At 34.1% G+C, this 15,857-nt stretch overlaps 2 protein-coding genes across 2 annotated transcripts; both read right to left on the minus strand.

Annotated features, from left to right (window-relative positions):
* Positions 1-855: 855 nt before the first annotated feature.
* On the minus strand, positions 856-3,095 carry LOC143597681 (GDSL esterase/lipase At4g10955-like). Its single transcript, XM_077076113.1, has 2 exons — positions 2,849-3,095; positions 856-1,957 (listed from the first exon to the last, which is right to left on the minus strand). Exons 1-2 carry the CDS (start codon positions 2,965-2,967, stop codon positions 991-993), a joined length of 1,086 nt encoding a protein of 361 aa, XP_076932228.1. The 5' UTR covers positions 2,968-3,095; the 3' UTR covers positions 856-990.
* Positions 3,096-11,538: 8,443 nt separating this feature from the next.
* LOC143597682 (UDP-glucose 4-epimerase GEPI48-like) lies at positions 11,539-15,004 on the minus strand. Its single transcript, XM_077076114.1, has 9 exons — positions 14,816-15,004; positions 14,687-14,736; positions 13,358-13,493; positions 13,100-13,201; positions 12,802-13,029; positions 12,604-12,682; positions 12,000-12,082; positions 11,771-11,862; positions 11,539-11,663 (listed from the first exon to the last, which is right to left on the minus strand). Exons 1-9 carry the CDS (start codon positions 15,002-15,004, stop codon positions 11,564-11,566), a joined length of 1,059 nt encoding a protein of 352 aa, XP_076932229.1. The 3' UTR covers positions 11,539-11,563.
* Between the last annotated feature and the right edge of the window lie 853 nt (positions 15,005-15,857).

Genomic DNA, 15,857 nt, shown 5'->3' on the forward strand with positions numbered 1-15,857 from the left:
ACCAAAACCGGGTTCTAACCGGAACCGGTTTGGGTCAATCCGGTTTTGACTAATAGTTGACTGAACTGGTCTGGTTTATAACCCGAACTGATTTGAGCCCATTAATCAGTTTGTACACATTATGTTAACAAATTGCCAGTTTTCATAATATATCTTTAGGATTTTTATCGTTTTTAAAGTAAGGATTTGACTAACTATTAACGAAAAGTCACAACTGCAATTATAAAGGGTTTTGGCATAGCGACAACAACATGAGATTGAGAGTCAGTTATTATGGTGAACAAAAGGTGTAGGTTTAGAAGTCATATTTGTACCATTGAAGTTCAAAATATTGTATTCGAAGGAATCAAGATTTGATAGGAACTTGAAAGAAAGCGAACGAGTTTAGATATCTAGAAATTGTAATGGTGGTTCAAGACTCTTTTACAATTCCAATATCTACTAAGCAATACGAGTTTATATTCACTACTAGCGCACGATGCTCTTATTTGCATAATGTTGTAAGGTCGTTTTCCCTTAGCTTTCCATTAGTTTTACTTCAATCTACACATGCTTCAATATTAAGCTTAATTAGAACATGTTACAATTACTCCCAAGGTCACATGACAAAACTAAACAATTAATTTGCCTGTCATCAAAGTGTCATTTTTGTCAATCCAATGTCTCCTTAAATGTAAAAGAACTTATAATTTGCCAGAATGAAGAAATTTAAGCAATGTTAATCTTCATATACGATGGTTATTTAAGCAATCTAACTTTTTGGTTTTGATAAATCATTTCATTTAACATGAAACCTGTTAATGATCCTAAGCTCCTAATAGTCAACCTAGCATGTCCAACCCATAGGCCAAACATGGTCAAATAATTGAACAAGAGTCAACTTTCTCACAACAAATAATCAGACTTTTAATTACTAAAGCTTAAAATGTTTGACCTCAAAAGTCAAAAGACAAAGAAGTCAACACAAATGCAGCGATCTTAACCACCAGGTCAGCTATAGACTCTAGTCTCCAAATGCTGATCACACCTCCACCATTGATGAAGTCCATGAGCATCCTTAAAGTAAACAGCAGGAGTCAAATTAACGGTCAAATTCGCAGAAGGAAGAAGATGAAGCGGTTCATGAGATTCTTTCCCAATTGCACTCAAGAAAACACCCGAAATCGAATGTTGTGTTGCCAACCGTTCAATCCCACCCGCTCCAATCTCATCCATCTTTTTCCGGTGTTCAAAATACCCGATATACTCCGAACAGATATGATCCATTGGGTTCACGCATAAACACGGGACCCACCCAGTCAATGCAAGAAACGAATCTTCCACCATGTTTCTTTGCTGGTTTGCATTCTTGAGCTTTGCAGCAACAGCAAGTCCCGCAGTGAGAAAACTGCTAGCAATCCGAATCCCGTGTTTGATATTCGGGTCTTTAATATTTTCAAGGGGGGCAGAGAAAAACGGTGGGTTAAAAAGATAGGAATCTAAAAAGATACCGGTTTTTGCCATCCTTTTTCCTGCAAGTAATGCCATGGCCGATCCTAACGAATGACCTGTCAACCAAATGTTTGACTTTGAATTTGATGTTTGACTTTCAACCAGGTTTTTAACAGCTTTCATCGCGATCTCGAATCGTGAAGTTAAATGCAGCCCATTTTTAATAATGTGGATGTCGAGTTCTAGGTCCCGAGTGAATGCATTGCCTTTTATTAATGTGCCACGGAAAGCAACGACGTAAGACGGGGTGTGTTGTGAAGGCGGGTGTTTGGATTTGTAGATAGCACCGAAGATACATGAATCGGCATCGTCAATGAGTTGACTTTGTAAGTCAAACTCGAAGAAGTTCCACCATGGAGAAGCAAGAGCTTCTGATGCTTGGCGATTTTCTTGGCAGTCCCGCTCTAAGATGTATACCCCTTGAACTAAGCATGCTGCAACGGACCTTCGGTGGTCTGGATTGGTCCTGTTGCCATTTGAAATTTAGACTACTTCGATTTGTTTGAAATCTGTAAATTCTGGTGGGTTCATAAACATTTGAGGGTCGAAATAAGTCACTGAGTGTGCATGGGTCGTTTTTAGGCTCAAACCGAATATTTGGTTTTTGGGTTCTTCAAAAGCATTCAGTTTCAGTTTTTTACCATTTAGGCTTGAAAACTCTGATCCGGAAAAAAAATGCAATTAATTTGGACTGGAATCAAGCAGTAAATTTTTGTAAATTGAAAACTAATTGATAAAAAAACTACACATTTGGGATGATATTTTTGGGCTACACTAATTTCTTATAAATTACTAAAATCGGTTCTTCCGATTATGGTTTGGTTAATTTGGTTCGGTTTGGTTTTTTCTGTTTTTGAAATTAGCTGATAAAAAAACAAAACCGGTTTTTAAAAAAAACATAAAACCAAACCACCAATGTTACATTGGGTTCGGGTTTTCCAGTTTTTGGTCGAAACCAAAAATCAGTTTTTTTCTAAAAACATAAAGCCAAACCGTCAGTTTTTTACTAGGCTCGGTTATTTCAGTTCAATTACTTCGGCAATTTCGTTACAGCCGAAACTATATTATTACAACAATAATCTGTTTTCTTGAAGTTTAGGAGGTTGTATGCTCTAAAAGGTACACTTTAGGTGACCAATCCGCTTCGTTGATGGCTTAGTTTTGTTATTTTACCAATTTGACCCGTTATAGATAAAAACATGACTAACAACTAAACAGGTTGAAACTGCATTTTTCTTATTAGCAACTGTTTGAGGGTCATCAGATGCATAACATTCCAAAAAAGGCTATGCAAATGGTAAAAACTGTTTCACAATTTGAACAGATGTATTAATAAACAGAAGGCAAAAAACATTACCAGTCAATGCTAGTGAGATGCGTGGGCCCGGAAAGCTCAAAACTTTCCCTTTCTGAATATATGTCATTCTGATTCTCAATCTTACTGAAAGTTAACAAAAGTACAAAACAAATAAACATGTGTTAACCAAATCATAAATTCAAAATGCATTTTTGTTCAAGTGAGTTCACAATCAAGCAGCTAATAATGAATCTATCTGATTCTTCATAGTTATAAGAACAAATCAGCAGCATACAAAGACATGCATCAAAGAAAAAGAAAACTTCCCACAAATGGAAACCAATTTGGACTCCAAACATTCTAAGCAGTGTTGCCAAAATCATTAGTCAGCAGTCGGTTAGTTACTGATTAAATTTTTGCTAATCGGTGACACTAGTAGGTAGTTGGTCAATTCGGTCATATATCGTCAAAAATCGGACCTTTTAGTTTAATTATTTTTTGAAAAGCAACAAGCCTTGGTTTTCTCATTGATTTGTTACATGATGTTAAGTATTTATGTGAACCCTAATATTTAATTTAATTTTTCATAATTGTATGTATAGATATACATATAAAAATTCCAATCCGATTTAATTGGTAGTGAGTACCCCACTGCCCGACTAGCGACAAGCTAGTTGTAATAGCCACGAACACGATCACAAAGACGTGCATCAAGGATTGTAATGTACAACACACAAATGCATTGGATCATCGATAAAATATTTCAATTTGAGAATCAAATTAGCATTATCAAACACGGTGTGATGTGGAGATAACCTTTACCTAGATCGGGCATTTATAATTTTCCTAATTTGTAATGACTGCAAAAATTAAAATCGTCTGAGAATCCAATTCCATTCCAATATATAGTATAGGAAAGAAAACAAGTAAGTAATTGGTACCTGAGATTCATCGGAAAGAAGAGAAGATCTGTTGCAAAATGATGATTGTTTAAGCCGATCTGAGAACGGAATTGAAATCAATATTTATTATTATTATTATTATTATGGGTGAACGAATAACTCCCTCCCTCCTGGGCTTCTTCCTTGTAACTTTCTACTCTCCAGTCTCCACACGCAACATGATGGTGTGTTTCGTTATCTATGGTTACTTATACATTTAGTTTTCGTTTGGTGTGTGCCGTAAAACCCGATTGTTGCGGCAGCTGATCGATGCAAACTTCTTTGGTGTCGGTTACGTGGCATTCCGGTTGGTAAATCCGAACATTACGACGGCAAGTTAACACGAACTCGTTCGGTGCTTGTTACGGTGCCAGAACTAAAATAAAAGGTCTACGTATTTAAAGAAAGGAAAAAGGAAAGACATTAAAATATTGAAAAATAACTTTGCGACAACGGGCTGGCTATGATATTTATCTTATTTTCTTAGTAGAAATGATCGATGTTAAATAAGAATTTAATCGAAAAATACTTATTATCCTAGCTTTTTATACAAATTTTGAAAAATAATGACACAAATATATGAGTTAGTTAAGGAGGAAGAGGTAACAATTGTGTATGTTGTGACATTCGTCAATTTCGGGTCTTGTTTGTATTCGTTTATTATGTAAACCGACCCGATTTGTAACCGAAGCTTATGTTATAATCAAAATGATGGATTTATGTTACAATATTGTTTCACACTTGTTGGGTCTTGAAAACATCCTATTTTTATTTTTATTTTTATTTATTTATTTATTTATTTTTGTTGTTTTGTGTTTTTGTCTTGATCTATTTTGCATGAAAACTCTTGTGTCTCACACCCATATTTGACCACCAACATTACCCTATATATACACCACCTTTCCTCTTCAATTTCCCTTGCTACAACTCAAAAAAAAAAAAAAAAACTCTCTCAAACATCAAAGATTCAAGGTTATCTTCTTAAGTGTTCTTGAAGGTTTTTAGTATTTCATCTTAATTAGTTTATGTAGCCTTATTAATACTTGTTTATGGTTGTGCAACATATATATAATATACACCCCTTGTTTACCTTTGGTAGTTACTTCTCCGATTCCGGTCGGTGAGGTTTCGGACCTCATAAGGCGAGGCTTCATGGAGGACTTCGTGTCCTTAATATATATACATCTATATAACTTGTTCATTATATTAATCTTGCTTATTTTAGTTTGTTGGTCATGTTTACAAGTTCCATGGTTATGGGTTTTTAAGAGTCTATGCTTTGGTTTAACCGTAAATAGCTCTAAACCGTAAACCGAACTTTGTTACTAGTTTTGTTAAATAATTGTTTAAACATACTTATTGTTAGATCTAAGTTTCTAAAATCATTTTTACAAAATGGTTGTGGGTTTGTAGAATCTTACCTCGGTCTTAACGCGAAACATGATCCGAACCGAAAACCGAACTTTTGTTTAAAGACTTTATTGTTAACTTTTGGTTGTAAAACTTAAAGTATTTTTATTTGTACATTATTATACAAGTTCTTTAGTGTTTGGACATGTGGAAACCATCTATGAACTTGTTGTGAGATGGAAACCGAACCAAACCGATTCTTACTCGCTTAAGACACACAAGTGTGTTTTTTTTTAGCCATCAAGACTTGTATATTTCTTTAAAAATAGTTACAAATTGATTTTTAAATATTTTCTTAAGTACTTGGAAATGTTTGATCCAACTTGATCTCATAACAAAGTTTGGCTCGACAAAACCGAACACTCGCTTAACGTGCGTTGTTAGTTCTAAAACAATGGAACTACATACTTGGTTAAGTCTTATTAAATTTTATTGAGTTATCTCATAACATTCAATATTTTGGAAAGTTGACTTTGGGTTTGACCAATTATCAAGACCCGAACCGACAACCTGAACACTCGATAAAAAAAAACCGTTTTACTATCTTATTCCAAAGGGATTTGCATTCTTGCATTTTACCCACCTTATTACTTAACATATGTTGAGTAAATATTAAGGTTAGATACTTTAACCCGGTTTCGAGTAAACTTACATTTTTAAAGGGTTATTATTATAAATTCTTAAATAGTTACATTTTAAACCTTGAACTTTAATTATTTACATTTCTCAACATTTATTTTGTTTAAAGACCTTCAAGACAACCTTTCTAAATTCAAGACTTCTTTTCTTTTTAGATATTGTGCGTTAAACTCGTCGTTCCGACAAATCTCCAAATTATCATCTTTCAAGTTTACTACTTGAAGGTGAGTACTTCATACCCCATTTTCCATTTTTTATTTTGGTGGTGACATTTCATACTTATTCAACAAAATGCTTTATATTTGAATCTTAAACCACAAACGTAGTTGTATACCTTACCTAAATAATTGCTCGATTTGATGTTCTATGCTTATATGCCTATGTGTTTATCGCTTTTGGTTGGTGGAACTATAAAATCCTAGACTATTTGGCATCCCCTTATAGCAAGGTGTCGTTAACGTAATGCAATTAACGATAACTATAAAATCCTAGAATGTTTGGCATCCCTTTATAGCTAGGTTTCGCTAATGTGTTTAGCGATATCTATTTATCCAAATTACCACTTTTATTTATCGTTTCGTATGCAAGTTCTGTGGCTATCTTTATTATATACTAATATGATTAAACTTATGAATTGTTCACCAACCTTTGTGTTGACAAACTTTATTTTATGAAATGTTGCAGGTTTGTATCTTGGTTGATTTATGATTGTGAAGAAAACGACATCAAAGACCTTAGGATATTAGTAAAAATGAACAATATCAAATTTGCCATATTTTGTGATATCTTGTTTATGGTTATTTTATGAATAATTGTTATGTGACATTTTCGATGTTGTGAAATGAAATGAGTTTATTAATGTAAGGCCCCGAACCCGGTAGCCTTACTTTAGCGTCGGATTTACTCATAAACACAGTCCTTCAATTCAGAGTTTATTAAAACTTTTTGCGGAATATAAAACATCAATCATTTGTTACAAAACATTAAATCTTTTCTTTGATACCATAACACAAAACTTTATATTTAAAACATCTTTACTTCTTTCTTCAGATGCCAGCCGTTCAATCCATGCCATGCGTCATCCTCTTGCTAGCTCTGTAATCGGCTCACCTGCGTGCATACTAAAAGTCAGCTATGCTGAGTGAGTTCTAGTTAATCAGGCAACATACAATCTATTCCCATATATTACTTCCCGTATCCGAAGACACATATTACTACCTTAACCTTGTATAAATATCCATAGGAGGATCGTCACGTAATATCTATTAAAAGAACCATTACCATTACCCTACCATATATAATTTCCATAGGAGGAACACTATACTATCCATAGAAGGAACACTTTACTATCCATAAAAGGAACACTATACCTTCCATAAAAGGAACACTGTACCTTCCATAAAAGGAACACTGTACCTTCCATAAAAGGAACACTGTACCTTCCATAAAAGGAACACTATACCTTCCATAAAAGGAACACTATACTTTATTATTTAATATCCATGTAAGGAGCTAGTCACTTCCCTTGACGATACGTGCAATATCCGAAGATCGTTCACGTACCGTCAAGCAATCAATCGTATCGATCACATATACCATACACGGCATACACATAAAATTATATCCTTTCGTTCATACTTTCTTACTTTCTTTTGTATTATCTTACTTTCATATCTTACGTTATAAAGAGCATTACGCTCTACATTCCTCGAGTATTACTAGGGCTCGGTACCCTCTTCGTAACCATACAACCATACGTTATCATTTCTTTCTTCTATTATCTCTATCATGTTCATACACATAAACATACATAACATACTTACCTTATTCTTAGCGCTGCAACCTGACAGTACGTGCAATATCCGAAGATCGTTCACGTACCATCAAGCAATCATTCATATATTTCACATTATCCATATAAGGCATACACTTATCTCTTAGGATAAGTGTATTAACAAACATATTGAGTATGCACACAGCCCCGAAAACGTAACACATAAATGGGGCTAGAAACTCACCTGAATTCTGCTTCTTTTTCTGATAGCTGTAAATCCCTTCTCCATCTGAGCTCGGCTGACTGTACAAGTTACACGTATCAATACTCGCCTGATCTAATCTGGTGGCCTAGTAGTGGCTTACTTAACTTATCGCTTTTTAATTTATTTTCTAATCAAACTTAGCTCTAGGCGAAGTTAACCTTAGGCGAACTTAGCTGTAGGCGAAGTTACCAGCTAGGCGAACTTAGCTTTACAGCGAAGTTGCCATCAGGCGAACTTGGCTTCAGGCGAAGTTGTCATCAGGCGAACTTGGCCTCAGGCGAAGTTACCAGTTAGGCGAACTTAACTTTACAGCGAAGTTGCCATTAGGCGAACTTAGCTTGCAGGCGAAGTTCATCAGGCGAACTTAGCTTGCAGGCGAAGTTCATCGCGTTGAAGGCGAAGTTGCCCAGATGCAGGCGAAGTTACCCAGACAGCCGCTGTTCGGTTTCTTTCCAGCATTTTGAGCGTTTTTAACACCCTTGCTATGGTTCAACATCACCCACTACGCTTCCCGACCATCTTCGGTCGCTTATACACTAAAAAGCTTGGATCTTTAAACCTTAAAGGTCAAGAATCATACCTTTTTGAGCTTGTTTGGATCTTGTTTAACTTGCTAGCACACTAATCGCTCTCTCTCGGTCCTGCCCGATTCTTCCCTTGGCTCGGTCGGCCGGCGGTATGTGTGCGGTGTGTGTGTGTGTTTGGAGTGTTAGGGAGTTTGGTGAAAATGAAAGATATTTTGGGGTTTAGGGGATATTTATATCCCTGAAATCCCATGGACCTAAGGCCCATTCTCATTTAACCCATCTCTATTAATCCAAATCCATAACCCACGTCCATTACCCGACACTAGCCCGACCCATACCAACCTCTATTCTTTTATTTATTTCCTGATAACCCAAGTAACTTTCCCTCTATTATTAAGTAATATAATTAATATTATTTTGAAATTTTCGGGATGTTACAATTAAATACTGTCACTTTAATTAGTGTCATGTGCTTATGGACAATCGTTACACCTCGGCATGTTCCGCCGCCTTTGGTCGGGGTGTGACATATGTGTTCTTGGTGTGTTATCGGTGCTTCCATGTAAGGAATGGAGGGGGGCTCCTCTCAAATACCGCAAGTTCCATCAATAGTATATTGTCATGTCATCTACACTTTAAACTACTATAAAACGCCTTAAATCAAAGACATCACTTCACTCAAATACTCTAAAACCATTTTTTCTTATAATTTACAAAGAGTGATTGATGATTGGGTATGATATATCGAGGGCCCACAAACAATTAGAATTTCCAACTCTAGTACTTGCATTTCATCGGGTACTAGTACCTGATTTTGGGTACCACAATTGTGGTTAAACAACAGGCGATGGTGTTCTCTATTTAGGGTACCATACCCACAAGAGGGTACCCGTAAACACTCCCTCCTCCCTAAAAAGAGACTCAATAAAATTGAATTTGAAGTTTAGGGGTGTTGCTAGATGAAATCCTGACTTTTTTTTAACCACTTGAAAAGGTTATCTTCTTTGATCTTTCTACTAATAATGTATGTTCTTGGGTTTTAAGCTCTAGGTTCACTTCATGTTTAAATGGGTTTTGGAGACATGCATGTGGTAGGATATGTACTAGGACCAATTTGTGACATTGTTGGCTTGCATCACTATAATTGATGTTTCTTATGTTAGGTTGATTAATTTGGTTTTCAAATAAGAAAAATAATTGCATCTAAGTGTTTAAGTCGAGCATGGGAATAACTTTTATGTTTAGAACTCTAAAAATTTGAATACACGTCTATTTTTTTAGCTAGTTAAAATCATATAAAGCTGATAACTTTGTTTTTTTGTATATTTTTACAGCTTTAGAATTAAATGGGTTATAAGTGGGTTAAAAACGAGGAACAATAGCGAGTATGTATTGTATGAAAATTTGTGAATATAACTTCAAGAAATTAACAAAGGGATTTTGAATATAAATGTTGTTTTTAGCATTAGCAAGTGGTCAGGTAGGTCCATAATCACCATTAAAAGTGTTTTATCTTAGATTGGGAGGTGATCAAGCATAAATTAATGGTGATTCATATGATAGTGAATCATAATCTTGTTAATATGGTCAAAGGTCATAACAAGAATAAAATAGATACCATTATAAGAGTTTTAAGTTATTAGAATGTGTACCGTTAAGTTTATTATTACATCTTGATATCAATAGGCTAAAAGCCTTTCAATTACTGTTTAATTAAGAGTTAAAGCACCATACGAACCAACTGCTTGTGAAACTTTGATATAAAAAGCATAATCATGAGGAGTTCTAGGTCAATCTGTAATGAGGATGTCGTGGGAGGAAAGTTAAAAGAGTGTAATCTTCGTATATGGTTGAGGCAAGTACACAATTTGTAAAGAGGGTTGGTTGCACGTCAAAATGTGGTTTGGATTAAAGTTTTTAAAAATAATGAAATTTTGTTGTTGTTGGTGTAATAATGTATAGTAGCTAAGCTATATTAACATGTAATTTGATGAAATTTTAGGGGGAAAATAACGCAAAAGGGTGCATGGGTTGAGTAGGTTACTAACACTCTGTTCCCGAGTTTAATAGATTGAAGAAAGGAAATGAAATGAAATGAAATTAATAAAAGAAAAGAAAGAGATGGAATAGAAAACATAGAAGTTACATTGTGTTCCCGAGTTGAAAGGAAAAGAAAGAAAACTTACAATTTTACAACTATACCCTTGTTCCTTATAAGTATTCACTTATCCTAAAATAAATAGAATGAGGGTATCTTTGTAATTTAAATTTGGTTAATCTTGTTCAACTTTTCTCTCTCTAATTCTTTCCGATTTGAAAAGATTTAGATTATGGTCAATTTTCGTTCCAAATTAATTCCTTTTTTTGTTTCTCTTCTTAAAAAAACTCATAAACACCCTTTATCTACAACTACATTAATCTAAACCCCCAACCACCCACCGACCCCACCCCAAGAAGGCATGATGATTGATGCATGCGTCTTGTATTTAACTATTTATTGGTACACATGTAAGGTGTTAAATTCTATTTGGTTAGCTAGAGATTGGAAATAAAGATGGAAAGTTTTTCATCAAATCCTATCAATTAAGGATTTCAACTTTAGTTATTTCTATGTTTCCCAATGGAAAAGCGCATCCAATCATTTATTTATTCTCCTTAAAAACAATTTTACAAAAACAGTATTTATATATAGATTATAAGTTTTTGTTGAACTCAAATTCCTTTACCAATTAAATCTATTTATTTAATAGACCTACAAGGGGTTAAGTAGTTTAGAATTGCTAGCTACTTGTCCTAAATTTTCAAATTCAAAAACGCCAGTTACATAAAAATAAATTTAATTATTTCAATGGGAGCGCTTGAATAATGTGTTATCGGGTATATCATCTAAGAAATTTAGAATTGATATATCATCAGAAAAATCAGAAAATTTATATTTGGGACTGAAACATATAATATGTAAAACAAGATGCATATTATATCAGAATCAATACAAAATGAGATATCATGATTGTTTTAATTTTTAAAATGACTTCTATATTATAAAAAAGAAAATCTGTCTTGTAAGAAACCAAATAGAACGATATATCAATACATATCAAGATTATTATAAACTACTTTTATAAAATCAGACGATATCGTTTTGATAATCCACAAATAAAAGCAAACTAATCTTATCTAGCTATTTATTTCTTCCCTATAAAACTTCATTTTACAGTTTCATCCACCAAGTTTCTTTGACTCAGTTTGATAGCCATAAGGGTTCTTACTGGCCCAGTTCCATTGATCTCTGCACATCTCCTCTATACCATACTTTGCCCTACCATTACAACGCAAAAACTTTAATTTATAATGTAGCAATGGGTTTCTTAATATATATATTATTTAAAGACATTAATATAACAATAACAACATATGAACACTCACTTCCATTTTAACTCGCGTTCTGCCTTTGCTGTCGATGCATATATGATCTCAGCGTCACCAGGCCGCCGTGCGGTCTTTATCAATGGAATTTTCTAGAGTAATAACATCAAGGGTTAACATTTCACGAGATATATATAAATATAATCAAATTTAGAACAGTTGACTTGCAAAAAGTCAAGATCAAGTATTTGACTACTAGTCAAAACAAACTAACTAGAAAATACCGTACCTTTCCAGATGCCTTTTCAAAGGCTAATACCATTTCTAGGACAGATGTCCCTTTGCCTGTCCCCAAGTTATAAACTTCACAACCTAAAATTATTTGAAATAAATTAATTGATTAAATTGAAAATTACAACTACAAAATGGTATGAAAAAAATTTCACAAAATATTATAAACATTTTTATGATTCTAAAATTTTTGCAATGTCACATGGAGCATGTATGTAACTTTTTTTTGAACGGCGACTTTCTTAGTTAAGTGATAACACGTCCGCATTCACGGCCCCATCACTCTCGGTCCAGACTATGTTGACATTATCGGGACCCACGCTGGAACCTAAGGATCATTTGGCATTCCCGGTAAAACCCTCGCTCACCCCGCCCGAAGGCACGACAGGTTTTATGCATCAGGGAAAATCCGGTTGGCATCAGGGATCGAACCCGGGTCTCCCCATGTCTTCCCATCCTTTGCCTGGCCAACTGGGCTAGCCCAGCTGGTCGGCATGTATGTAACTAGGGGTGTAGTTACATATTTATTTTAATTCATATAACAAGATAATTATGGCCAACATAAATTTATTATAATAAATAGTAGGCTCGTTTGAACCTACCTATTTTTGAATCAGAAAGTTTCGCCAATGCAGCAGTATGTCCATCTGCTAAATCCACAACGTGGATGTAATCACGTACCTAATTATTAAAAAGAAAGCAATAATAATTATCAGCCTATCATGTAACCATTTCAAGATGATCAGCAATTCAATACCAATGTAAGTTAAAAAGAAAAAAAGTTGAGAACGAAAGCGTACCCCGGTTCCATCTTTTGTGGAATAATCGGTTCCAAACACTTTAAGAGCGGGTTGTCTACCAACCGCAACATGTTGAATAAAAGGCATCAGATTATTTGGAATCCCGAGAGGATCCTCACCAATTCGCCCACTCGGATGTGCGCCAACCGGGTTGAAATACCGCAATAATATTATTTTCCACTCAGGATCTGAAGCATATACGTCTCGACACATTTCCTCAATCATGAGCTGAAAAGATCAAATCTATTAGCTAAACCATTTAAACGTGACACTTTATATTTAAACCTATTAAAAATACCTTTGTTCGTCCATACGGATTAGCTGCGGATAAAGGAAACTCTTCGGTGCATGGTAGCTCCTTTGGCCAACCATAAACAGTAGCCGATGATGAAAACACAAGCTGAAACGTTCAAAAAACATACAATTGTTTTGTCTTAGGTAGTGTTGCAAACCATCCAAATTGTACTCATCTTCAAATATTATTTGAAGATGAGTACAATTTGGATGGGCTCCACAAAATGGTGTGAATATGAAAGGAAGAATAAATGGGATATACCTTCTTGCATCCATAGGCGGCCATAACTTCCAAAAGAGTTATGGTACCAATGATATTGTTGTTGTAATACGTCAAGGGCTTCTGCACGCTTTCCCCGACTGCTTTTAATCCAGCAAAATGTATAACCGCGTCAAATCTATACAATAACAGAACATGAATAAAGGTTCGAACATTCTATTTACTATTTTTCTTTTTTGGAATATATATATATATATATAAAACTGATTAGACAATATCTAGCAATCATTTGTTTCAAAATGATAATGTTTCCAAAAAACACATTTTTATAGAAAAATACTACTTTATGGGGCACAAATATGTAAGTGGTATCAAATCTAGCAAAAGAACAGGCCACATGATGAGCATAACAAACTTCTGGAAAACCAAAAGAAATACTTGCTTAGACCACGAGAGTATTGTTAACTAAGCACATAAAAGGGTTGTGCGACATGCCGACATGTGATGTCACTGGTCAACAATAGCTAGTTTTGTAAATAAGTAACGTAGTGGTAAAATACCTCACAAGCCACGACTCCTTATTAATCATTACACAATTATTACTTTTTTAATTTAATATAAATATAAATTTATAATTATAAAAAGTTTGATTGAACATCATCTCTTCCCACCTTCGTAATATATACACAACAAGGACCCCCAAAATGATCCGGAAAACGAGGCGGGAGTGGTGGTTACCGCGAGCCACTAAGCATGATCTTACAATTTTTATTTTATACAATAAAATATCAAACAGTCAAAAAGGTTAAAAGAAAGTTTTTGCCAAATTTGGTAAAAACAAAGTTAGGCACAATGACACATAATTGGCGGCTCATAAAGCAATTTCATTAGTTGGGCAACCAACAAAAGAGTCTTGTCAATACAGGTGTAAATTTCTGAGATGACACGACGAGTTCGTGTTTTGCATAAACATGTTCTGGCCCCATGAACCAATTTTTTTTAAAAAAATCTTTTAAGAGCATGTGTTTTATATATGCCACAAATTGAAAAGTGGTATTTTATATGAAAATGTAAAAGTTAAAATAGAAATTGACTTAATATTTATAACTAAATATAAAATATTATACAAATTTGCATTTTTGGTTGTAAAAAAGTAATATTAATGCGTCAATATGTAAAAGCTAAAATTATTTAGGTTAATTTGATCATGTTCATATCAATCCTCGAACACAATTTTCAAGTTTATACGTTGTCGGGTTCGGGAAAGGCTGAACCCGCGACTATCCAGCAATCGCACACCCATTATTATTATAAAAAATAAAACATAGAAATCAAAATAAAAAAGTAGCATGGAAAAGAAAGATATTGTACTTTGTAGAAGCAAAAAGGTGCTCCAAAGCAGGCTTATCCCTGATATCCATCTGCAGTAAATCACAACAGTTAAAAAATAAAAAAGGTAATTTTATAAAAATAAAGCAATTGGCATAAAGCACAAGAAACCTTGTGAAAAGATAAGTTCCGGCCACGATCACCGGCAAGTTCTCGAACTCTACTAAGAGCAAGTTCAGACGAATTATCCAAATTATCAACCACCACCGTGTGGTAGCCATTTAACAACAACTGCAACACGGTGTGACTGCCTATGTAACCGGCACCACCGGTCACCAGTATGCACGAAGGCAGCGTCATCGTAAATAGGTAAACAGAAAATTGGAATTTATGGAAGAAAGAAGATTTGGTGTATTGGGATTGACGTGTTAAGAGTATTTATAAGCAAATGATTGATTTATTATAGTTACTGGTAGTAAAGTAATCTTAATTTGGTTTGGGAGGAAAAGGACGGAAACCGAAACCAATAGGATAATGATGAATTGATGACGGACGGTTAAAGTTGATGATGGACGGTTAAAGTTGAAACATATGTACTTTAGAGTTGTGGAGATCTCTAGAATATTATTATTATTATTATTATTATTATTATTATTATTATTATTATTATTATTATTATTGCCTTGTCTTCAAATTCGTAACCACAATTCAACACTCTTTATCTTTTTTCTAATTTTGACTCCATCTACGGTTTTCTCGAATTAAATTCATGTCTATCCAACCTGCTTTCCTATTAATTCGCTTATGCTTTATTTTGAATTTATAATATTTATACTTTTCAATATATTTTATTTAATACTAGCTTTAGAGATCGCATAACATACAGGGTGATCCAAATAATAAAGTTATAAATAAAGCAAATAAGTATGCAAAAAAATATATTACATGTATACTTGTATCTATACTATGTGTACATAAATTGATTATATTGATATCACAAAATGATTGTTTTTTAAAAAAATGAACTTAATAAATAATAATAACAATAATGCAAATGTAAAAACATATCCGAGAACGCTTCATTTATTAAAAATTTCATTCTCAGTATCATCTCACTATATTATTAAAGCAATACAAGGTTTAAACATGACATTCAATTAGCATGTCCACATAGGACTCAAACTCATCAATTTTCTATTTATATAATTTCTTA

This window comes from Bidens hawaiensis, unplaced genomic scaffold (genome assembly GCF_021521415.1).
Source record: "Bidens hawaiensis isolate Kalapana, Puna unplaced genomic scaffold, B.hawaiensis_p1.1 tig00048849_1, whole genome shotgun sequence".
Taxonomy (NCBI): domain Eukaryota; kingdom Viridiplantae; phylum Streptophyta; class Magnoliopsida; order Asterales; family Asteraceae; genus Bidens; species Bidens hawaiensis.

Coding starts and splice junctions, on each gene's coding strand:
- LOC143597681 (XM_077076113.1), bottom strand. CDS start 2,967: ATGTTTATTTGTTTTGTACTTTTGTTAACTTTCAGTAAGATTGAGAAT. Junction 1,958..2,848: donor CATCTCACTAGCATTGACTG/GTAATGTTTTTT, acceptor AAATGGCAACAG/GACCAATCCAGACCACCGAA.
- LOC143597682 (XM_077076114.1), bottom strand. CDS start 15,004: ATGACGCTGCCTTCGTGCATACTGGTGACCGGTGGTGCCGGTTACATA. Junction 14,737..14,815: donor GGAACTTATCTTTTCACAAG/GTTTCTTGTGCT, acceptor GATTTACTGCAG/ATGGATATCAGGGATAAGCC. Junction 13,202..13,357: donor CCGCCTATGGATGCAAGAAG/GTATATCCCATT, acceptor TGAACGTTTCAG/CTTGTGTTTTCATCATCGGC.